Source organism: Mauremys mutica, chromosome 2 (genome assembly GCF_020497125.1).
Source record: "Mauremys mutica isolate MM-2020 ecotype Southern chromosome 2, ASM2049712v1, whole genome shotgun sequence".
Taxonomy (NCBI): domain Eukaryota; kingdom Metazoa; phylum Chordata; order Testudines; family Geoemydidae; genus Mauremys; species Mauremys mutica.
Window position 1 is genome coordinate 115,066,322 of NC_059073.1, and position 25,290 is coordinate 115,091,611.

The window sequence follows — 25,290 nt, forward strand, 5'->3', positions numbered from 1 at the left end:
TCTTTAAAAATTTTTCAGTGTTGCCAATTCATGAGTCTCTTGGGGTTTGATGCTGTTCTTAAAGACTCAGACCCAGGAGTGACGTTATTAAAGAAACTCCGAGTGTCTATAAAACAAAGTTTCTAGCCCTTCTGATTGCACAGAAAAGCTTCCAACTGTAAACCCTAAAGGTTAAAAGCGTCCGCGACAAATTAAAAGACCCCACCGGTTCTTCCACCGGTTCCTTTTTTAAACATCTCGCGGTGGTTTGAGTGCTTGGCTCTGAGGAGCAAGGTTTGGGTTTGTCTCGCGGGGGGGGGGGCGGGGGGCAGCAGGCCGGGCAGCACGGGGCGCTGGGAGGTTGCTCCAAGTGTTTCCTTCTCCTTCTCCCCACGCGGGACGGAGCTGGGACCTGCTCTCTGGGTCACAGTCTCTCGGATCCCGGGATCTGCTGGGCGGGCCCGTGTGTCTGGTTCCCCTCGCCCAGGCGGAGCGGACTGGGGGGGGGCGGGGGGCGGTGCGCGCGCTCCGAGGAGGGGGGGGCGGGTCTGTCTCCCGCGCTCAGCCGGGGGGGTGGAGTTTAGCGCGTGTCGCTCCCGCGGCCCGGCCTCCTGCCCCGCCCCCCTCCCCGCGCCTGCGCCGGGCTGGGCTCCGCCTCCGTCGTGTGTTTGTGGCTGTGCCCGGGCCGGGGCTCCGCGGTGCGGGCAGGGAGCGGCCGCCGCCCAGCGCAGGGTTTGCAAAGAGCCGGGGCCGCGGGGGCTGGGGCGTGGGGAGTCTAGTCCCGGGTCCTGTCCCCCGGCGCCCTACGGGCTCCTCCCCCGGTCCCTACAGCTCCAGTGACCCCCCCCATCGCCACCCCCAGCCCCTGGAGCGCCCCGATCCTCCGGAGCCAGCCCCTGGAGCCACCCCCAGCCCCTGGAGCCACCCCCAGGCCTTCTAGCCCCCCACTGAGCTCTAGCCATCACCCTTCTAGCCCCCCACTGAGCTCTAGCCATCACCCTTATAGCACCCCACTGAGCTCTAGCCATCACCCTTATAGCACCCCACTGGCCTTAGCCACCATCCAGCCCCTATAGCACCCCACTGAGCTCTAGCCATCACCCTTATAGCACCCCACTGAGCTCTAGCCATCACCCAGACCCTATAGCACCCCACTGAGCTCTAGCCATCACCCTTATAGCACCCCACTGGCCTTAGCCACCACCCAGACCCTATAGTACCCCACTGAGCTCTAGCCATCACCCTTATAGCACCCCACTGGCCTGTAGCCACCACCCAGACCCTATAGCACCCCACTGAGCTCTAGCCATCACCCTTTTAGCACCCCACTGGCCTTAGCCACCACCTAGACCCTATAGCGCCCCACTGATCTCTAGCCACCACCCAGACCCTATAGCACCCCACTGGCCTGTAGCCATCATCCTTATAGCATCCCACCATCTGCTCACTTGCCCTCTACAGCACCCTGTTATTCTGCTACCAATCCCCCTCAGCCATTTCCTCCCTCTATAGCACCCGCTCACTCCACTATTCCCTTCATCATCAGCCACTCATCCACCCATTATCTTCCTCCCTGTCAACATCTAGCTCCCGTAGCAGGCTGCTGTTCCCTTCTGCCCTATATTGCACCCCCATTATTTCTCTCTGTGCATCTGGTATCTCTGGTAGGTGTCAAACACCCCTGGCCTCAATGGAGGAGGTGGGTAGGGACAGGAGAGTGGTGTGAATTGGGGTGCCACAGAGGGGAACTTGTGTTAGTAATTTTAATTTCATCCTCCCCCACTTTCCCAAATACATATATGCTAGAAGCTTTTCCTTTGTAAATGTGGATGTTTGCAGAAAACTTACAAAATATCAGCTGTGTGTATGGACCAACACGGTTGAATTGTCACTTGCTGCTTCTCCAGAGTGAGTGTATGCTGTAGAACCTTGCTAATCCACACAGCTCCATAAGGTGCATGCCAAAAGATGATTGTTCCCTCTTTGCAAAGATTTTATAGCAAGGTGGTGTAGTAAGGTGTCATTTTACTACTTCTTTTGTATGTCTGGTGTAAAGCAGCAACTACAATTTCACCTGAAGTTGATGGAACCAAATGGTTACATCAGGAGTAGCAAAATTTATTGCAGTAATGCCTCCTTCATATTTATAAATTGGGCAGTAGGTAATGATATGTTTGATGATCTGTTGTGGGGAACCATACTTGCACATTGGGGAGTCCTTGATTTTCCATCTGTGCATTAGATATCTGCATCTACCATGGTTGGTTTGAATTCGGTTCAGAGTTGACCAAGATGACTGTGGAAGGTCAAACCCAGGAACCTTCTGTGTGGGATCTGGCACAAGGTGCTTATTTTAACTCTCGTTTAGTCCAATCTGCTTGCCAAGCCTCCTGATCATAGCCTGATTGTATGAGGCTAAACGAATGTTCCTAGAACGGCTTGTGGGATTTAAGATGTTGGGGTGGGGATAGGTGGTGGGAGAAGTTGTCAAGGTCTTGGTCAATAGGAAGACATCTGTTTTCCTGGAATCGCTGAGCTTCACGGAATGTTGCAGCAGATCAGTGTATCGGCGGGGGAGTGATGCTAGACAGGACAGGTAGTTAGGGTGTTGGAGTTGACTTAAGGGTTCCCATGATGCAACGCTTCACTGTATTCATCTGGGTCTCTACAAATCATGTGTGGCTGCACAATATTCAACTACTGAATATACAAGTGCTGTTGCAGATGTTCGCAATGCTGATGCACCCCAGGTTATACCTGCTAGTTTCAGGATTATGTTGGCTTTCGTTTTTATCTTTGCAGCTACTTTCTCAAGATGGTCATGGAAGATGAGTGTGGTGTTGAGTTTCACTCTGAAATATGTTGGAGAGTAATCATGTTGCACATTTTTACCACAGAAAGCTACTTTGTGTGTGTTTAAGACTCCTATTACCAAGATGAAATGTGTTTACTATTGTTTTTCCAGAGTTTAGTTTGAGCCTCCATTTCCAGAAATATTGTTCCATACTTTGGAAGTCCTCAGTTAATGCTTTCTCAATGTCATGGAGGTTTGCTTGGATTGTCATGAAAAGATCATCTGCATATCCACATTTTCATGATTTAACCGGAGACATGTCACTTATGTAAATATTAAAAGGGCTGGCGCAAGTACAGAGCCTTGTGGTAGCCTGTTTTTTATGACATGGGGTGAGCTGTTCTTACTACCCAGGTACCCCTGTAGGCATCTGTTACTCAGCATGGTCCACAGCAGGTGAAGTGTTTGCTAGCAAGATATAATTTTAGCAAGTTTCAGCATCAGGCCCTTAATCCATACAGTATCGTACGCAGATGAGAGGTCAACAAATATTGCGGCAGTCTTTAAGGTTTTTTTGATAGCTAGCCTCAATGTGAGTTGTGAATCCCAGAACTTGGTCACAACAACTATGTTTTGGCCGGAATCCTGCCTGTTCCACAGGGATAATTGGCTCAGAAAAAGGGCGTATTCTTTTGAGGAGGATATATTGAAGAAGTTTATAGGTCATACATAGTAGAGAAATTGGCCTATCTTAGTGGATCTCAAACTTTTTTACTGGTGACCCCTTTCACATAGCAAGCCTCTGAGTGCAACCCCCCCTTATAAATTAAAAACACTTTTTTGTATATTTAACACCATTATAAATGCTGGAGGCAAAGTGGGATTTGGGGTGGAGGCTGATAGCTTGCAACCCCCCACATAGTAACCTCGCAACCCCCTGAGGGGTCCTGACCTCCAGTTTGAGAACCCCTGGCCTATCTCTTCCTGCTTTATCAGGGGGCTTTCCAGGCTTTGGAGTGGCAGTTACTATTGACTCATGCCATATTTCAGGGATCCATACTATTCTTAAGGTAACGGAGTACAATGTTGCTAGCCATTGGAGTCTCTTGGGGCCGAGATGGTGGAGGAATTCTGACGGAATACCGTTAGGACTTGCAGCCTTCCCTTTTTTCATCATGGCAAAGCCTTCTTTTACTTCCTCAATGCTGACAGTGACAGGTTCTCCGTAGGGGATTGATGCAAGTGTTCGGTAGAGTTGTTGATACACTTCTCTTCTTGTAAAAGCAGCAAAGAGTCTTGTGGCACCTTATAGACTAACAGACATTTTGGAGCATGAGCTTTCGTGGGTGAATACCCACTTCGTCAGATGCATGCATCCAAAACGTCTATTAGTGTATAAGGTGCCACAAGACTCTTTGCTGCTTTTACAGATCCAGACTAACACGGCTACCCCTCTGATACTTCTCTTCTTGTGTGTTTATCAAGTGGTCCTTTTGTGTTCTCTACCAGTTTGGAGGCTATTGAGTTTGGCTGTTTTTTTGGTGGCTAGTACTCTGGCATTAGCGGCCCCAGGACATTGCAGTAGTGTCCAGGCTTGACAACTTGAATGTGTAAAATCAAGGTTTTGTACACAGTCAAGCCAGCGCTGGTGTATTCCTGTGTCAAAAGAGTAGCAGGGCTTTTGCGGTACGAGAGCTCCTGGTCTGATTGTATTTCCGGAGAAACTCCTGTGTCTCTCTCGTCCAGCAGGGAGTGTGCTTTTTTCGGAAGCCTTGGGGAATGTTCTTCTTTCCTGCTACTTTCAGGAGCTCTGTGAACCGTTGATAGCATTTTGGTCTCGCTGGAATCCTTGCAACAGTTTTCTCAACAGTCAGGCATCCCAATCAGTTTTAGCAAAATTCCATCATGGTACCTGTTTTGGAAAGAACACATGAAGTTCGATGCCTCTGTAGATCATTATAGGCCTGTGTTGGCTGTTTGAAAATGCTGATAGTACTTAGTGTTATGTGGTCTTTAGACACAAATGTTAGGTCTGGATTGTACCCATGTTGCCAGCAGCTTGAATGGAATGTTGATTGTTGTTTTAGTTTGTAGATTAGTTGTAAGTCTTGTTCAGATAGCCAGTCCATGAGATCTTTGCCATTAGTTTCATTTGTTTTATAGCCCCACGTAGTGTGGTGACTATTAAATTCACCTGCATAGATGCATGGAATAGGAGTGCTGGGTAGTGCTGGTTTTGGCCAATATTATATGTCAAAGTGTTTATGTAAGTGAGGCATTTTGGCATCATCCCTGAGGAGGGATATGTCACCAGTAATGTGAATAGTGTCTGTCTAGGTTTGAAATCTAAATGTGATCTGATCAAACACAATAAACCCAAATCTTTTACTACCACTTGGTTTTGGGTGCTAATTTTGGCCCTGATACAACAAAGACCTACACACTGGCTTAACTTGAAACATAAATAGTCTCATTGTATGCTTAAAGTTAAGCACGTTCATAAGTCTTTGCAAGATCAGGTGCTTTGTGTATATCCATAAATATGTTTTGTTCCTGGTCCTCCTACAAGCCACTAGAGAACCATAGCTGAAAAAGGCTCTATGCTTGTGCCATTCGCTCCAAAACCAAATAATAATAATAAAAAAATCTTGTCAAATTTGCCATATATTTTTGGACATCCAGGTCAGGATTGTTTTTCATTACTCTGAGTTCCAGCATAGTGCTTCTTAGCTTTTGCAAATCCTCAAATTACGAGAGATCCTCTCTGTAAAAAATTGAGTTCAATCACAATGGAAATTTTCTATCAGAAAATATAATGTACACATTGCATAATATACAACATATTTTTTAAGATAGGGATAATTTATTTCTTTGATCTAGAATGACAAGCTCAGGGTTGTGGTTGATGCTGTGCATGCCGACAACATGAGTGTCTTATTGAAATCTGCACAGTCTTTGACAGGTTTGCATTCATCCACCTGTACTCTTTGAGCTTAATGCTCTTTTGGCTGATGTAAGCTTGGCCTATCTCTGGGTTCCTTGGTTATCCTTGTGTAGTAGGTACTGACAGTTTTACTTGTCTGGATAGTAGTTCTACTTATCCAAGGTTGTCAGCAGTCAGATTTCTCACAAAATAATCATATAGTGTTTTAATAGATTTTACAAAACAAAGTGTCTTTATTTTTCTAAAGCAATGTAACTTATTACCCAGTTTAGTCTTTGAAATCTGACGCCGTTAGATCTACCCTACTTAGTCCAAAGTCTATTTTTCAGTGGTGTCTGCCTAAGGATGCACATGTCTTGAAAGTCTTTCAGATTCACTAGATGTTACTCATGCCATAGAGATGAAGAAACTTAATTCTCATCAATATATAAAGGCAGTTTTCTCTAAATTATGTCCAACAGTGTGTTGTTACTTTTTTGAACCCCCCTCTCCTACCTTCTCCTCCAGAATGAAACATGGCTGAGGATTCTCAGAGAAACTTCCGCTCTGTCTACTATGAAAAAGTGGGATTTCGTGGTGTTGAAGAAAAGAAATCATTGGAAATTCTACTGAAAGATGATCGATTGGGTGAGTTGATCCCACTATTTCCTGTACTTTCTGGGCATGATTTTTGGTTGTGCTGAAAACCCACAACTAAATGAAGTCAGCGGTAACTGCTGGTGCTTAGCACCTCTGATCCTTTGTCTTTAAACGTTTTATGTTTTTTACTGTGATATTAATAGTAATGTTGCAAAAAGAGTAGTGTTTAAAATTGCTAGGGGATATTCTAGACTTCAGTGGTACTAATAGCTTCCAATAGGTGCATTTGAGAAGCAGTGGATATTTTATTTAGAACCTCTTGCTTATTTTTCTTCTTATTCTTTATGCTCAAGAAACTGAAAATGTTTGTATGAAAGTAATTTTTGTTCAGGAGTTGCTCAGCTTCTGCTGCTAATTCCTCCTCCTCAAAGTCACAATGGATTGTGATATGATTATTATTTCTACTGATCTCTGAGGTGTGCTAAGTCTGTCATAAAACAGAAAGATAGACATGGTCTCTGCCCCAAAGAGCTTATTTGTAATTAGTCTTGAGGCAGCAACACATTTTTCAAAAGTGCCTAAAACGTCATTTTCCCCCCTTGATTAGATCTAGTGTACCTATGGCTTCATTTTAAATCGAGTTAAGATTTAAATTTTCAGTAGAATCATTGGAGCAGTTTGTATGACACTTCTCTCCATTTTGAACCAAAACGGATTAGCTTTTATTGATAGTCCTTTTAAAGTGCAATTTACAGATGTAGATCTGCAACTAAAGAATTGTCCTGTTATTGAAAATATTTCAAGTATAAAATGTTTTGAAAAATATTTGCTTTCTTTGCAGATATTGAGAAGCTTTGCACATTTAGTCAAAGATTTCCTCTCCCATCCATGTATCGTATCCTGGTGTGGAAGGTGCTTTTAGGTATGACATGTGAGTCTGTGGTTTTAACTGTAGAAATAAGAATAAGCTGGGTATTTTGTCATTTGTTTGGGGGATAGTAAAAACATGGAATACTCCGTTTTGTGACCAGTTGCTAATGATAGACCTGGGTCCGCTTCTGCGTACTCGCAAGTTTCACACAGAGAACATTTAATGTACACATGCAAGTTAACAACAATTTGACTTTGTTTTATACATGCATTTTGGGAACTCATGTACATGCGGTTTTACAAAATTAGGTAATTGAATTTAACTTCTATAAATGTGATTATAATGTCATGGACATGATATGAATAATTAGTGTGGGTAAAGTTAGATGTTTAATATAAATAGCTGACATCTAATAGGGTTTTCAGTATTGTCAAAAAACATTAGACATATAAGTGAAACTGAATCTCTGATCAAAACTAGATTTTAAAAAGTTAGGGATTTGTGTTGAACTGATTATTTAATAGAATATGTCTGTGGTTAGACTCCCTATTGTAGTAAGCTTTCCAACAAAGTTTAGCTCTAATTTTTCTTCTGATGTTAAATGATATTTGCCACTGGAGAGGAGAAGGAAACCAGGACTATAAATAGGCCAAGTCCTAGATTCTGTGTAGCAAGTGAGTCAGATTACTAATTCCAACAGTATTAATGGTGCTTTGGAACATCTTTTTCAGTTTATTGGATTTATTAGTGCCTGGGTTGCAAACACTGTAGAGGAATGTTTAAATCCTGTCTAAAACTTTTCTCGTTAAACATTTTTTGTTCACTTTATTTAAAAATAATTTCAAAAGTGAATTATTTTAAAAATTAATGAATGTCCATGTTAAGATTTGTAAACACTTTTTGGGTGCAAAACCTAACAGTTGATTCTGAACCTTGTGATACTGTTCCTTTTATTAAATGATCATATATAATGAAACCCTGAGCAATAGCAGAATTAAGCTAGGGATAAACATAGTTCTTGAGACAGGTAACTGAGAGTTGTGGAGATTTAGAATCCTTTAAAATGTTGTGAGGAAGAAATATAGATGGTGTTAAGAAGTAACAGCAGAAGATCTTTCATCCAAAACCTCACTGTTAACGGCACAAAGGAATTTCTGTGCAAAGTTGTAATTCAGTTTAGAGCCAGTAGCATTTGTTCACTGCCTCAGACACCATGATTTGTGAATCTTACAACCCTATAATACAATGAAATGTTGGGTAGGTTGAGTCCTTCTGTGTCTTTTTATATAGCAGCTTATATCTTAGTCTGATTCTGAGTATATAGAAAGTGTAAGAAACATGTTTACAAATCTCATTTTAGAACTCAGTCTTGAAATTTTAAATATGTGAACTCTTTTCAGTTAAACAACCCAGAATAGGGTAAAACATTCTACAGACACCTTGGGTCTGCTGAGGCACAAGGGATAGTTGAGTGCAGGGAGGATTGCTTGTAATATGTCTTCAAAGATTTTTCTTAGTGTAAACATTCATCAGGAACTGCAATCCAAAACATCTCTGCCTTGATGATTGGAACAACAGCCTTCTCCATTTCTACTTCTACTTTCAATTTTCTACTTCTAAAATTGGATTTGAAAGATGACAGGTGCTGATGCCTTCCCAGGTTATAAAGTGTGCCATATATATATCCTGCTTAATTTCCTCAACAAAGTATGGCTCATTAGAGCTAAGTGGAGGGTCTGTTGCACTAAAATGATTTATAGACTTCACTGCATTTTTTGTGACTCCCTTTTCTCTGTCTGCCTAGGGTCAGTTTTCTAGATTTAACCTGTACATTTAGCAGCATGTACTTGCTTAGTTATGATGGCTTGTTCAATCCTAGCTGTTAGGATGCAGCCTGATTTGCTCTGGCAGTTTGAAGAAAAGTGTCTATATCTATTTTGTTTGGTATTCAAATTCTGTGATTTCCTGGGTTAACACTTGGGAGTACTATTCTCCTTCATTTAAAGAGAGGCAAAAGCAGCAGATTAATCTGATTCAAGACTAACTTTGAAGAGTGCCTCCTTCTGATTAGTTCCTACAAAACTAGTGATTAGTTTTACACCATTAGTGATACATAGGAGCATTTCTGCTTTGGCCTCATTGAGATCTTACTTTTGTTGAAGTCACTGGCAGTTTTGTTGTTAACTTCAGTGGTAGCAAGATAAAGTCCTAAGTGAGGTGAAGTCATTAGGATGAAGGAAAGTGCTCAGTTAAGAGCGCACTAGAGGAAAGATGTCATATGAGTCTGTTATAGGGCGACCAGATGACCCGATTTTTATAGGGGTAGTCCTGATTTTTGGGTCTTTTTCTTATATAGGCTCCTATTACCCCCCACCCCCGTCCCGATTTTTCACACTTGCTGTCTGGTCACGCTAGTCTGTTATGGATATCATAAATCATTTATTGGGACAGTGGAAAGATAACTTATCCTTCTTGTAATGGTGGTAGAAAGATAGGCGTTTAACATAATCAGCTGTGTTATGTGAGGAAAATTTAGTGTGTTACATGCTTCTTTGGTTGACATGGTTATGGGGCCTCTACCTGAAATTGATTCATCCTGTGTTATTGAAATTACTTCCCACCACTGATTCAGAGGAGGATTGATCTCTCTGGCCTGGGCTACACTAGTGGGGGGAGGGGGGGTTTCGAACTACGATATGCAACTTCAACTACGCTATTCACGTAGCTGAAGTCGAAGTATCTTAGTTCGACTTACCTGGCTGTCCTCATGGTGGCGAGTCGACTGCCGCGACTCCCCTGTCGACTCCGCTTACTCCTCCTCCAAGGTGGAGTAAAGAAGGTTCCACTATGGGTAATGTAAATTAAATAAGAAAGTTGCACAGTACCTTTGTGTTACTTATATGCGCACACACAACCCTGATATTCTTAGAGGGACTACAGAATTTTGGAAAGGGAACTGTTCTGTTTTTGTATAACTGCTCTTCAATCTAAGCTGCTGCTGATTTGTTATGCTGTTGGTAAGGCATTTGTATAGGACGTGCCCATTTTGTTTTTTCTATAAGACCATGAATGTCTTCATTACTAAGGAATAAAATATTTGTTCTGCATCTACGTTTATCTCCAAAACGAAAGGAAGGCTCAGCACAAATACACAGGAAACGCAATATAGTAAATGCTGCAGATAAATCCAAGCCAATGGCAGTTTTGATTTTTTTTTAAATGCATTTACATCATTACATCATTAAACTAATTTCTTCTCATTCCAAACAATGAAACCTCTTCTCAACATACCAGCCTCCAGTGACCTCATGGACAAAAAATGATCAGCCAGATGCTGAGGCCTAAAAGGGGATCAGTAAACCAAGTCTGTGAATAAATCATTCCTGCATTCAGTCAACACATGACCTTCAGTTTTAAGAAATACTATTATTTGCTTGGTCTGTGTCGTCTTGACTTTATAGGATTCTATACTGTAACTTTACCCAAGCTCACATGAGTAATAGCTGCATGATTGGGACCTACATCTTTTGCAGGGTGTATATTAGTACATATTGAAGTAAGCATAGCCCCTTAGAAAGGGGATTCACTGCTTTCCTTCTCTCTCTCTCTCTCTCTTTTTTTTTTTAGGAATTATTCCTCCTCACCATGAATCTCATACTCTGGTGATGAAGTACCGAACGGAACAATATAGGGATGTGTATCATGCCCTCCAAGTAATTCGGTTTATCAAGGATTCTACCCCACAGGTTGAAGTTTTCCTTCGCATGCATCAACTGGAGTCAGGAAGGTTGCCTCGAAATCTGGCTTTTCCTCTGGTCAGTCATTGTTTCTTTTGACTTTCAACAGAACTCTTTCAGACAAAAGAAACATTACACTAAAACTATTAATAGCATGAAAGATATACAGAGACAAAATGAAGTGAGTGTAAGACAGGATACTAATATCAAATTCTAGGTTTTACTCAAACTGTAAATTTGTTCATTTCCCACAAATTCTTGCATAAGCTTTTATGCCTTAAAACCTTTTCTATATTTTTTTTTTCCTGGGCTTTGTTGCCTTTTGTATTCTAGCTCCTACCTTCATTTCTTTTTGTCTGAAATACCTTAAAGCAAATGACAATCTTGCTGCAGCAGAGATTCCTGAATGTCTTGGGGCTGGGCCACTAAAAGCAGTGATTTAGTGCAACTTACATTGTGTTCCTAAATAATGCAATTTACTAACCTGGCATTTTTGTTAACCTGAGCTGTTTGGGGGTTTTATTCAAGTATTTAGTGCTGCTACAGGACTACTTGACCATTGATGATGGGAGTTCTGCTCTCTAATAGTTAATTTCCATGACTTCTATTCCATTTCTGTGTTTCAAAGCAGAGAGCATGATATAATCTTGGTGACAGGGAAATCTAACATTTAATGAAAGGAAGACAGCATGCATCTCAAGTACATATTGAGTTGTACTTTGAGAATAAGGTGCCTTGTCCCATGAGGGAGAGTTTACTAGTATCCAGGTAATTAAAAGTCTACAGAAGTGGCCTTTTATCTAAAACAAAATCATTCTGTACACATCAACATCTATAAGCAAAGAGCAATTCTATAAACTAGCAAGCATTGTGGTGTAAAAGGGAGGAGGATGGCCCCATTTATTTGATAGAACACACACCGTTAATATTGACTCATGTCACCTGATACTGATAACTTTTTATTTCTATTATACCACTGAGCCACACCAAACTTCTGTCACTTGATTTAAAAATATAAACCCCTTTTATTTATTTTATTCAGTTTTTATAGAAAATACAGTTGTGCAGTTAGTGCCAAATGCTTGAATTTTGTCAGTACCGTTTCTCGTTTCACATATTTGTCCAGTTCATCTATCAAAATTACAGGGTCAGGGAATCACAATAACTTACACGGGCAGCCCAACAATTCTGTGGATCCCAATTTTCTGTTTTGTTTTCTAGGAACCAGAAGACGAAGTGTTTCTTGCCATAGCTAAAGCCATGGAGGAAGTGGTGGAGGATAATATCGACTGCTACTGGCTTGTCAGTAGTTTTGTGAATCAGTTAAACAACAAATACAAAGATTCGTTACCACAGCTGGTAAGTATTGTTTGTGAAAAGAGACACTGGGTGGAGTGGGGGGGGAGATGTGACTTGGTATGCACTGAACATCTTGGGAGCTACGTCTAGGAGCTAGCAAGGGACTGGAAGTCAGTAGACCTGGTTCTATTCTGCCGCTAGCTACTATAAAATAATAATATAAGCCTCCAGTTGTGCTTTGTAAATTCCCTGAAACTTTGTGGTATAAGAAATTGGTCTTGTTTGCTAAAACATGTTTCAATAGCATTTTGAATTTTTAGACTTTTACGTTAAACAAAAATGTACACAAAAATGAGCAGAGAGATGATTTAGCTTTTGTATCTGTAACCCGCTGCCGCGGATATCCAGAGCTATGAGCCACTGGGTTACCCTCTGCCTCAGCGAGAGTGAGTTTTGCTGGTGACTAGACTGTGTCTCAGCTCTCTGCCACACCAGCCCAGTCTTCCTCATCAGCTAGGTCCTCAAGGCTCTCCTGGCCCAGACCTTGCCTAGCAGGTAACAGTCACCCCTGAGCTCCTCAGAGATGTTTCTCTGCAATGTGCAGCCCTTACCACTCTGCAGTCACAGAAGATACTAAGTTTGTCACTCTGTTAAGAGTCAGTACATCACAGGTTTATTAATCTAACTGGACTAAATACACCCGTCTTTTCAAACAGCACTGAGTTGGTTTATCGTAAAAGTAAAACAAGTTTATTAATAGAAAAACATGGATTAAGTGATACCATGTATAAGAGATAAAGGAAGAAATGGTTACAAGCAAATACAAGTGAAAACGCACATCAAAAAATCTAAAATTTAATCTAGCAAGGTAGTCTTTGTTCAAGATGGTTTCTCTCACCCCGAGTTTCCTTGCCAAGACCTATGACAGAGATCAAATTTGTCTCCTTAAAGTGAAGGAGCCCTATAGTATCTCTCTGTTCCCTATATCCCCAAAGAGATGTCTTTGTCTTACAAATCAGAAAGACCTCCTGGGTATTCAGTCTCTTGTGTCTCTGAGATGCAGGAGCCATGTTAATTCTCTGTCCCTTGAGTTCAGGCTCAAGATAACCCCCAATGACTTAGCAGCTTTGTTTTCGGCTAATGTGTAAATCAAGGTAAGCCCACATTCCTTTGTCTAAGATAGACCTGTTTATCACCTTTACCTAGGCTAAACTGTCTTTGCCTTAAGGATTGTCTACATTTAAAACGCTGCAGCACTTTAACGTAGACACTACCTACACTGATGGGAGGGGCTCTCCCATTGTCATAGGTAATCCACTTCCCCGAGAGGCGGTAGCTAGGTTGATGGAACCATGTTGCTCAGTGGTGTGGATTTTTCACACCTTTGATGGACCTATTAAAACTGACCTAGTTTTCTAGCGTAGACCAGCTCTTAAACATGTTCTAGTACAGTAACTCCTCACTTAACATCCTCCCGCTTAATGTTGTTTTGAAGTTACATCACTGCTCTGTTAGGGAACATGCTTGTTTAAAATTGTGTAATGCTCCCTTATAACGTCGTTTGGCTGCCTGCTCTGTCCACTGCTTGTAGGATTCTGTGGAAGAGTAGAGACTTTACAAGGAAACATTGCACAAGTTCCTCTTTGCCGCCGCCTCCCCCTCCCTCCCTCCCAGCGCTTCAGCTTAGGACTTTCTGGGAGGGAGGGAGCGGGGAAGTGCTGTGTTTCCGCTCCTCCCTCTCCCTCCCAGAAAGTCCTCAGCACCGCCAAACAGCTGGGAAGAAGGGGGAGGAGTGGGGACGAGGCATGCTCCAGGGAGGAGGTGGAGTGGGGGTGGGAAGAGGTGGGCCTGGAGTGGAGCAGGGAAGCGCTGGGAGAAAGGGGGAGGAGCGGGGATGAGGCATGCTCCAGGGAGGAGGTGGAGTAGGGGGTGAGAAGAGGTGGGCCTGGAGTGGAGCGGGGACGGGAAAAGGTAGGCATCCCCTGGCAAAGTTGGCGCCTGTTCTTCTGGGGGGAAGCTGCCACTGCTGCTGCACAAGGTGTTTCCTAGTGTCCTTGCCTGCAGCGGGCTATGCCTGTGTGGGGTAAGCCAGGGGCACTTCCCAACCACAGTACAGTACTATACTGTACAGTATATAATGCCTTTTGTCTTCCACCAAAAATGTCCTTGGAACCTAACCCCTATATTTACATTAAATCTTATGGGAAAATTGGATTCGTTTCACTTAAAGTTGTATTTTTCAGGAACATAACTACAATGTTAAGTGAGGAGTTACTGTAATATTATACAGAGGGAATTCATAACTTTGCATATAAGATTAACACATGCATTTTATTATAATCTTAGTAATCAACATGTTTTTAGCTTTCATATGATACCTCATAAGGCATATTTTGTACAAATGTTATTGCAGTGGTGTGTAGGATGTAAACACAGGGATGCCGAGGGTCACAGTATCCAAGCTCTACTTGAATTCCTACAACTGCAGTCACTTTTTAAAAAATTATTTTGATTTTAAACAATCTGTCACAAGCCTAATTACACTGACAATTCTGTACTTTGCATCAGACCACTTATAGAGCTGTTTAAATTGTTCTGTCTCTACCACTGCGTATCACATATCCTTCATTAGCTGATATTCAGGCAACAGTTGCTGGTGCTGGTTTTGAACCGAGAGCAGGTTATTTTGTTTTAGGAAAACAATACTTTTTGAATCAGATTGCAATAAAATGTCAATTTAGTAGGTTGAGTTCTTTTGTTAGTGGACATTTAAAGCAGGTAATGTTGAATTTCTGCAGAATTTCTTTGGTAAAGGCAACTTGAAAATTTTTTTTTAGATTTACTAGCATTTATAAGAAATCTATTGCTTTATCTAGACCTTTCTAATTTGTCAAATAACATTACAGTAGGAAACCTGTTCATAAACAGGGTCCACTCATGTAAATACATACCTGGGGGCCTGATCCTGCACAATTGAAGTCAATGAGTGGAAGCACAAACCCTTAATGTAGATACGTTCCTGTTATAAATAGTTGTTTTGTAAACCCACCATCTGTTACTGGAGTTAATACACTCAACTACATCAATTGCCATAATTATTAGTGTTTGCATTCCTGAAGGGGTGTTTTCACAAGTGTTCCCATTAGCAAGAGAGGGGACTATAGATCCTTCACTCCCAGATTTTTTTCAATAGTTTATGTATTCTACCAAAAATAGGAATTTTGGAATACAGCCACAGGAATATCTTTGTCCTTTGACAACTGTAAGATTAGTCATTAGTCCAGCTGTCAGAAAATAGTGAAACTTTTGTGTTTTTTATATAAAAAGATAGGAATTATAAATGTATAATAATTTTTAAATTCACTCTTTTTTAAACCCCACCATTATATACTCTTCTGCTGGCCTTTCTAAAAACACTTCTGACAGGCTTTTTTTAAACAGCAAACAATGCTTTTAATAAGTTGCATAGTGATTTGCTCTGAGGCATGATTTCTCCTGTTTTGCTGCATTGTGTGTTAGTTTTGTGATGTGCTCAAATGGAGCTAGGTTTGTGATGAACTAAACTCAGTTTTACTTGTGATGGTAGCAGCAATTAAACGTTGGTCCCCAAATGGTGAAAGTTTAGTGCAGGTATAATCCTCTGCACCACCTGAAATTCTGACTCCTTACTACACAAACGAACAAATGCTACAGTATTTAGAAGCCCTCATAATGGTAGGTGATTTTTTTAGGAGCGGGGAACAGAAATTGGTTTAGCAAATATGCTATCAGCCAAATTGCAGAGTTCAATAACCCTTGCTGTAAATGAATGTGATCTTGCAGTACATTATCTAATATTAATATTTTAGCATTTGCTTTTAGCATGTGTTTAATTTTGAGACACTTCTCTTAAAGTGAGAATCAACTCTGAGTTCCATTTGATGTGAGGTATTTAAAACTCTGCTTTCCCTGTTCTTTCTACAGCCAAAAGTTCTTGAACAGTATTTGAATGTTGAAGATAACAGACTTCTGGCGCATCTGAAGGCATGTTCTGCAGTCAGCAAACTTCCTTACAATCTTTGGTTTAAGAAGTGTTTTGCAGGCTGTCTACCTGAATCCAGTTTACAGAGGCAAGTGTTCTCTTGTGTGTGTTTGTTTAGGAATTTCAGCGTTGTATAGCTGCTAGTACAAGGTAACTTCTCTTATTTCATCACCCAGAATATGAACTAGATTTGAGGAAAACTGATTTTAAAGTAGCACTGAATTAGGAATAGTAACAAAATTTGAGGCAACTCCATTTATTACAGATATAAGATCTTGTTAAAAGTGTGGATTTTTTGGTATTTAAAAAAGATGAAGTTAAAATGTAAGAATTTTGGCTGCGTGTGCTAATATCACTTTCAGCTTCTTAGTATTTAAAACCCCAGATCCCTATTTTGTGACATACAGCTAAAGGCACCTGAATTTTCAGATGTTTTAGTTGCAGTTACTGTTTTACTAAGTGAATGTTTACTCTTGATTATCATTGAATTTTAAAATGTAGTGGGAGAGTTTGTTTACAAATATAGCACTTGATATGTTAAGCATGACAAAGTTCATGAAAATAAAGCATACTCTGGGCTAGTCTACACTACATAGGCTTTGCCAATACAGCTATATAAGTATAGTAATACCAGCAGAGTCCCTAGTGGAGATACCAGCTTGAAGGATCGGAACCTGTTTATCACTGTAGTAGCTAAGTGTGTTTTTTTTTTAAATATTTACTTTAAAATGCATAAGACACTCATGGTAGGTGGCATTCTTGTTCTGTCAATGTCTCAGAAACAAAAGACAAACCTAAAAACCTGAACCAAACCTATTTATTTTAATATAATTGTTTCCTCTTCATTTCACTCTGAGAATTAATTCTTCTTCTTTGAGTGCTTGCTCGTGCCTTTTCTATGTTAGGTGTGTCTGTGCCCAAGTGCACAGTTGCTGGACATTTTTTCCTTAGTGGTATCAGTAGGGCTGGCTCTGGTGCCCACTGGAGCCTCGCGCTCAAGCACTGGTATGTGGGGTGCCACCAGCCATACACCCTCTCAGTCCCTTCTTACTGCCCGTGACAGTTGCAGGAATGCTTCTTGTGATTGCAAGTTCCCTTGTGGTTTTCTTGGACTGTTTTAGACTTTTCTCTTGTAAATAGTTAAAATAGTTGTTTAGTTAGAGTCCTAACTAGGACATTGTCCCAGGGGATGGGGCATGCCCCGGTCCCTGGGCTTTAAGCTGCGTGCTGCCTGTCACAAACCTAGGCCAGTGAGTGACCCGCACGTGAGCTGCCTTAAGGGCCTCGGTGAGATACGTCAAAGAGAAGTGCAGGATCTGCAGGGGCTTCAGGCTGTGCCCTCTCAAGGACAGAGACATTTGGCAGAAAGCCCTATTGATGGAAGCCGCCCTGCGCCCAGCTTCAGAGCTGTCCCATTCTGATTTGGCACTGAGCACGCCTGCCTTGGTGTGGAGTGCTCCACTGACACCATGCCCTTCCCGGCACCATTCCCTTCACCTGTGCCCAAGAAGAGGCACAAGAATCAATGGGCTGACAGGGGGTGCTCTCCAGTACCATGGACAGTCAGGCGGCTAGGGACCTGATGTCTCTCCCAGTGCTGCCTACACCTTGAGACCCAGGCCCGACTCTAGGGAATCCTCAAAGGTGGCCTTCAACCCGGTGCCGATCACCGTCGCAGCAATGGTTGCCCGTTCAGCTACGGGCCGCAGCACCGTTGGCTGGCTTCCTGGTCTCAGTCATCATCCATCCGCCCCCCTCCCCTCCGATCTCCAGACTGTGTTGAGCGTCTCTAGCACTGAGGCACTGGCCCTGCACCATCGCTCCCCAGTGTGACACCGTTCTCTGGCTCACTGCCATACCTTCAGCAAGTGGCAGCGACAGCTCCTCCTTGATCTCCGAGGGAGGAGTCCTCCTTGGGGTCCGAGAGCAAACCCAGCTCTCCTCCGAGACAGCCATGACATCATTCTTACAGGCTGGATTTCACTGCAGGTCTGTCATTGGGGCCATGGCCATTGGTTCGGTGGCTGGCCCAGTGGCACTGTTGGAACCCCTGAAGGGGGTTCCCTCCCATGCTGGGACCATATTCCCAGTGTAGCCTGATTTGGGGTGGGTTAGTAGGGACAGTGGAATTTATCCACTTAATTTAGTTTTATTTAATAATTAATTTTCTAATTAATTAGTAATATTAATAATAATTAATAGATATTAATAATATGGGTATGGCTCGCCAATATGTGTGATCAGAAGATAAAGTTCGTCTTGAATCAGGCTTCACAGAATTTATACAAGGAGATTGGGATATATGACAGGAAATTACACTGAGACAAAATTAGTCAATCAAGACCTTTTATTTAAAATCAATGAAACAAGAAGTAAATGCAAAAATGTTAAAAGCAGTTTGAGATTACAAAGTTACAAATATCACAGTTCTTTAAGAGAGATAAATCTATGATAATACACAGTTCTAAATGCACTCTGTAGCACTAGGGTGTTGTTCACACCTCTAATAGATATAGGAAGTAATGAAACTGGTTATGAGTTAACCTGCTATAAACTGGATGCTTTAAAGGTAAAGCAGAAATAAGAATTATTTCATACTTACAGCTGTGAAAGGACAGAACACTACGACTTATCAGTAGTTGACAGCTTTCGTAGGAGAGAGAGGCATCGATGTAGGTTGAGACGATAAGGAAATAGATAGGTGTATCGCCCCCCTAATGGTGGATTGTCACCCTTTTTATAGGGAGAAATCCTTCCTCCTATGCCCAAATTTGTCTTTCCCCCATGGAAATGTTAGGGTACCCATTCTTATAGGCTGACCTTTTATGTGCGTATTAATGACAGATATGTACGCAATTTGTGGTATAATGTGAGATTTGTGGGCAGAAATCCCCCACTTTTCACCCTATCTAGGTGAAAGGTTAGCAGACATTCAAAAGGTCCCTAGACATTTGCATAGGTTTGTATTCTATTATTACTTTTCTGAGTAAGGGCCTTAAAGGTTGCTTTCAGCGTCACACAGGAAATTGACCAGGGTGTCTGGCCTGGATGTCTATAGGTATCTTGCATTACAGCTATTGCAAATAATTCTATTAATCTATAAAGCCTACACACTTTATCAAAAAGACATTTTATACAGACCAACAGATTAATCCTCAGGGCTACACCAGCAGGCATCCTCGGTAGTTTCCGAAGGACGGACCCTGGCTCTGATGTGAGTGGCTCAACTCAGAACCAGATCCTGGTACTGAAACCCAGCAGTTCGGCGCAGTCAGTACCAGCAGTGGATGGAGAGCCAGCCACACCAGCAGTGACAGCTGCCTCCTCGTCTTCCCCTGATCCTTCGCGGGACCTGCCAGCCTGTTGCCACCAGATGATTTTAGGTCCCACCAGGAACTCCTCAAGTGAGTTGCCTCGAACTTGGGGTTGGAGGTGGAGGAGCCTACCAACGGCCTCTTTGATATTCTGGCTGCAGTGGCTGTCTCCAAGGTGGCCCTACCAGTGCATGACGGAGTTCTGAAGCTTGTCAAAGCACTGTGACAAACTCCATCTTCTGTGCCCCCAACATCTAAAAAGGCAGAGAAAAAGTACCATGTCCCTGCCCAGGGCTTTGAGTACATGTATTCACACGCATCCCCAGGGTCACTGGTGGTCTCAGCCACAAATGAACAGAACAGATGGGCAATCTAGCACAACCACTAAAAATAAAGACACTAAGAAACTGGAACTTTTCTGTAGGAAGGTGTATTCTACTGCCAGCCTATAGCTGTGTATCGCCAACCAGCAAGCTTTGCTGGGGCGATACGAATACAATATATGGGATTCGATGGTATCTGGCTGCAGTCCTCGGGGTTCTCCCACAAGGTGCAGCAATCCATCCAGGACCTCCCCTTTGTGGGCAATGCTCTGTTTTCGGAGCAGACAGACACCAGGCTACATGGCCTGAAGGACTTCAGGGCCACCCAATGCTCCCTGGGGCTGTATACACCGCCGGTCTTGAGAAGACACTTCTAGCCACCACCCAGGCTCTCAGGTCCACCTCAGCAGGGACTCTAGAGGAGAAAAGACAGAGGCTTCAAATGCCACCAGTCCGCCCCATTGTCCTCGACCCCCTAGTTGGGTCCTGCATCCACTCTGATGGGCTGAGACAGGCATTTTGAGGGTGTGCCCGAGAATGGCGTACCGGAGTTACCTCAGGATCCCCCTCCCCCTTTTATTTCTGGACTGTTTGTCCCCCTTTCTTACTGCATGGGCCCAGACTCTCTCGGACGGTTGGGTGTTCAATATCATAACAGCTGGTTACACAAGTTTTCTTCAACCCCTCCCTCTCACCCCCTTTCCCCGTCCCTTCTCATGGGCAGCTTCTCATCTAGGAGATGGAATTCCTCCTACATGTAGGGTCCATGGAGCATGTTCCACAAGAGCTGAGAGGGAAGGGGTTTTACTCCTGGTATTTCCTAACCCTGAAGGGCAATGGGGGGGGGCCTCAGGCCCATCTTAGACCTGCGCTGCCTCAACAAATATGTCAAGAAGTTGAAATTCTGCATAGTCTCCCTGACCTCTCTCATTCCCGCCCTAGATCCAGGAGACTAGTACGCCGCCCTCGACTTGAAGGACACCTATTTCCAAATTTCTATTTTCTGCAGATACAGGAGATTCCTCTGATTTGATGTAGGCCAGCACCATTGTCAGTTCATGGCTCTGCCCTTTGGCCTATTGTCTGCTCTGAGAGTTTTCACAAAGTGCATGACAGTGATGGCAGCTTACCTGAGGTGTCGAGCATGCAGATTTTACCATACCTTGACAACTGGCTTATCAGAGGCATGTCTCAAGCCCAGGTCCAACATAGCCTTGACTTGATACGAGCCACCTGTCAGGTGCTGGGCCTGCTTATAAAGGGACAGAAATCAACTCTGACCCTAATCCAGAGAATAGAGTTCATAGGCACAGTGCTCGACTCTACCAAGGCCAAAGCCTACCTGCCGGAGACCCAATTCCAAGCTATGTCAGAGCTCATTGCAAGCATCAGAGCCCATCTGCTCACGACTGCTCAGGTTTGCCTCCGGCTACTAGGTCACATGGCTGCATGTACTTACGTAGTCTGGCATACGCGGCTGTGCCTCAGACCCCTGCAGATGTGGTTGGGGTTGGGAAACGCTGTGGGCCGAGGGATGTGCTGGCCGTGGCTTCTGCCGCCCCCATTGGCCTGGGACGGCGAACTGTGGCCAGTGGGAGCCGCGATCAGCCGAACCTGCCGATGTGGCAGGTAAACAAACTGGCCCAGCCCACAGGGTGCTTGGCCCAGCCGGCCCAGGTTCTTACCCTGGCGAGCCGTGTACCAGAGGTTGCCAATCCCTGCCATATACCGACACGAGCGCGGGGGCTCCAGGGGGCTCGAGACCTGGCCCTACAGATACCACGAAGGGAAAAATCTCCAGCAGCCGTGCACGTGGGTGCGTACACACCTAACATGGAAACGACATGAGCAACACCTCTTGAAGAGCAACAGTTATGAAAGATAGGTAACCGTTTTTTATGCTTAAATGTGTATTTATGCTGGATACAAGGAGGAGATTATAGGTGCATATTTGTACAGACTTCATAGTAATGAATGAAGTATTGTCACTAGCATAGACAAGGCACTGACAACTGCTAGTGTATTTATCATGTCATACACTCACATTTCCATTATTGTTTTAAATTAATTGAGCTGCATGGGCAGTAACAATAGTTGGAAGTTACGGAGAGAGGACAAGAGGAGACAGCTGGTTAGTGTTAACATTGGCCAGGTCTACGCTACACACCTCTGGTGTTACAACTACGTCTCTCGGGGTTTGAAAAATCCACACCCCTGAGCGATGTAGTTATACTGAACTTAACCCCCCCCCATGTAATCCGCCTTTTGAGGAGGTGGATTAACTATGCTGATGGGAGAGCTCTCTCCTGTTGGTGTAGGAGCATCTTCACTTAAGTGCTACATTGGTGCAGCTGTGCTGATGCAGCATTTTAAGTGTAGCCCTGCTTTTGTCTCCACTCCTTTCCTTAATAAAGATTCTCCTGGGTGGTGTGAACTGGGGATTAGTTAACTAATTGTAGTTGTTTTAATACGAGCATTAAAATAAAATGACTGAAATGCTTGTTTGGGAACAGGTTGAGTATCAATGGAAATGTTTCGGGTTTTTTTAAAACCTATGTGGTTCCCAATTAAATCTGGCAGCAGAATCATGAAAGAAGGCTGGGTGTGTCACAGCAGCTTAGTTTTAATACATGTTGGAAAGACTCTTGCCCTGATCTCTTTAGGATTATAATTATTTGTGCAGTCACTACAAGTTATACTTCTAGTGTCTGGGAAGTAAACGTTGTCTGGGGCACTATCATTTGGCTTGTGCCTTTTCTTCTTGACTTGTGATGTGTAAAGTAGGCCTGAGGGTTTTGTGGTTTTTTTAGACATTCATGTCCTGTGTAGATTTTACAATGATTGGAGAATGAGCACAAATGGTGACATCAAGAGCTATGATAATGAAGGTTGAAGAATTAAAAGAGGGAGGGATTATTTTTTAATAAGGAGTCATGTAGTAAAACTACTTGCAGCCTTTGGAAATTTACCATTCAGGTTCCAGTCTAAAGTTGTCATTAGTACATCTATAGCTTTGTGCAGCATACTAGGGGGGTGGATGTGAGGAAGAAAGTGGGTTGGAAGGGTCGGTAGATGTGATCTGTGTATAATTATTTACAGAAACATAATTGGTGATATCATGTTGATATCAGTTACACTTCTCATACAATAAGATGGAATATTTGGTCACAGTAGGTATACTTGTTTAGCTTAGCACTTTATTCCTTCTGAACTTTTAGTTTCAGTTGGTTAACTATTTGACAAATGTCTTTACAGATATGCTAATTGTATTCCTTTTTCTTGGCACCAGGAAAAAAATCTCATTGTCACTGATACTGTTATGACAGTCATCCATGTGTAATAATTAAGCTTACTAGAACAAGATCTGCTTGTTAAATTTTAGCTTATAGTCATCTAACAATGCAGAACATCTGTATGTGTTTTATTTCTAATTGGGGTCTTTGTGTAAGGTTGGCAGCAGTAGGCACTACTACTGTACTGTTCTGCCCTTAATCCATCATAGTTAGAGATTTAGAAGAAGTCATTAACTTGTAACATTTGATTTCCTTACTTTGAATATAGATGGTACTGGTACAGGTACTGCATGTATAATTTAGTACATTGCTCCATTCATGGAAATTATATGAAAAAGAGATTTGTTGCAATGAATAAAAGATTAGAACAGATTAGTATGGTTTGTTGACTTTGTTACTTACTATTTTAGGGTTTGGGACAAAGTTATTAGTGGATCCTGCAAAATTCTTGTTTTTGTTGCTCTGGAGATTTTATTAACTTTTAAAATGAAGATAATGGCCCTGACTAATGCCGAGAAGATCACACAGTTTCTGGAAAATGTAAGTACTCAACCTAGCTGTGCATTGTTTTTGGTGGTATAGCAAATATTTTCAGGTTTAAAAAAAACCCGTAGGGTGGCTGGTCCCATGGTTTTAGGAATGGCTGATGTAGGCTTTTACCATTAGAGGCCAAATTGATAACCGCCTTCAGAAAAATCCATCGGAGGGATTATGGGGAGAACCCACTGTCCTTTAAGTCTCCCCAAATTGTTCTGTTGGGGGTGATTTGGGCTCCTCTTCCTCCCCCACACTGAATGAGTGGAACTTTCCAGACATCCATGGAGGCAACAGGCTCACTGCATGGACCATCAATGCCTCAGCACTGCCTTGAGCCATCTTGCTAGGACTTGTTGTATCCTGGCATTGGACCCTACTCATGCTCATGTGGTACTGAGAAATTTCTGTGGAAAAGTTAGTGTAGCTTCAAGCTGTGTTAATTTTTTGAAATTCCTTACAAGGTTGATGGCACAATGCTACCTGGCCCTGGCCTGCTCCCTCTCCAAAGAGTGCTCTCTGTGGAGGTGGCTGAAACACCGCCCTCCACCTCCATTTATGTGGAAACAATGAGATTGTTTCTCTGAGAGCTGGGTGCCAGTCTGGCCATGCCTGAACACATGGGCTCCATCCAAAGGCAGCTCCTACCTATGCCCAAAATAAATATTTTGATTAGGGACAATTTTTGAAAGGGAAATAAACAGAATGGAGAACAGAAATATTGCTGTGAGTGACTGGCTATTTTGTTTTAGGCTCTTTGACTACCTTGTTAAATTTAACACAAACCTTTCTCCTGATCTTTTGTAGATTCCTCAAGATAACACTGATGCAATAGTGAGCAAAGCTATTGATTTGTGGCACAAACATTGTGGGACGCCGGTACATTTGGTATGAGAACGTGCTGCAGTCCTCATGGTTTGGAAGGCCATACCTTCTGATGGTCCTTCCCTAGATTAGTATCTTTAGATGTTAAATTGTTTCACATTTTTTGCTGTAAATATCATGCTGATTAATTTTTAAACTGTTGCAGTAAAAATAAAGACTGAGTTGTGCTATGATGAGCAGTAATTTTGGTAATATAGTTGCAAAATTCAAATGGGATAGTGCAGTGGCTCTCAACCTTGCCAGATTGCTGTACCCCTTTTAGGAGTCTGATTTGTCTTGCGTACCCCAAGTTTCATCTCACTTAACTACTTGCTTACAAAATCAAACATAAAAATACAAAAGTGTCACAGCGCAGTTACAAAAAATAGTGAAAACTGCTTACTTTCTCCTTTTTACCATATAATTGTAAAATAAATTGATTGGAATATAAATATTGTACTTACATTCCTTGTTTAGTATAGAGAGTAATATGAACAAGTCATTGTATGAATTATTTTAGTTTGTATTGACTTGTCTAGTACTTTTTATGTAGCCTGTTGTAAAACTAGACAAACATGTAGATGAGTTGATATACCCCAGGGATAGGCATCTCCTTGGTTGAGAACCACTGGGCTAGGGTCCTCTGAATTGTAGCATTAACGTAAGTTGTTTAGCAGGAGAAGATCTAATACACAATGCAAGACCAGATTTGCATGCCTCTTTATGCCACACTAAACT

At 42.5% G+C, this 25,290-nt stretch overlaps 1 protein-coding gene across 5 annotated transcripts; it reads left to right on the forward strand.

The window, feature by feature from the left end:
- Positions 1–251: 251 nt before the first annotated feature.
- On the forward strand, positions 252–24,746 carry LOC123364191 (TBC1 domain family member 7). Of its 5 annotated transcripts, none has more exons than XM_045006085.1 (9): positions 577–711; positions 2,222–2,323; positions 6,225–6,344; positions 7,138–7,218; positions 10,795–10,982; positions 12,126–12,263; positions 16,167–16,312; positions 23,565–23,694; positions 24,496–24,746. In XM_045006085.1, the coding sequence occupies exons 3-9, from the start codon at positions 6,233–6,235 to the stop codon at positions 24,580–24,582; spliced, it is 882 nt and encodes a 293-aa protein (XP_044862020.1). In that variant the 5' UTR covers positions 577–711; positions 2,222–2,323; positions 6,225–6,232; the 3' UTR covers positions 24,583–24,746. The 5 variants fall into 5 exon arrangements, with proteins under 5 accessions (XP_044862025.1, XP_044862020.1, XP_044862023.1 ...); XM_045006086.1 differs by lacking the exon at positions 577–711 and adding an exon at positions 965–1,643; XM_045006090.1 differs by lacking the exons at positions 577–711; positions 2,222–2,323 and adding an exon at positions 252–273.
- The last annotated feature ends 544 nt before the right edge of the window (positions 24,747–25,290 follow it).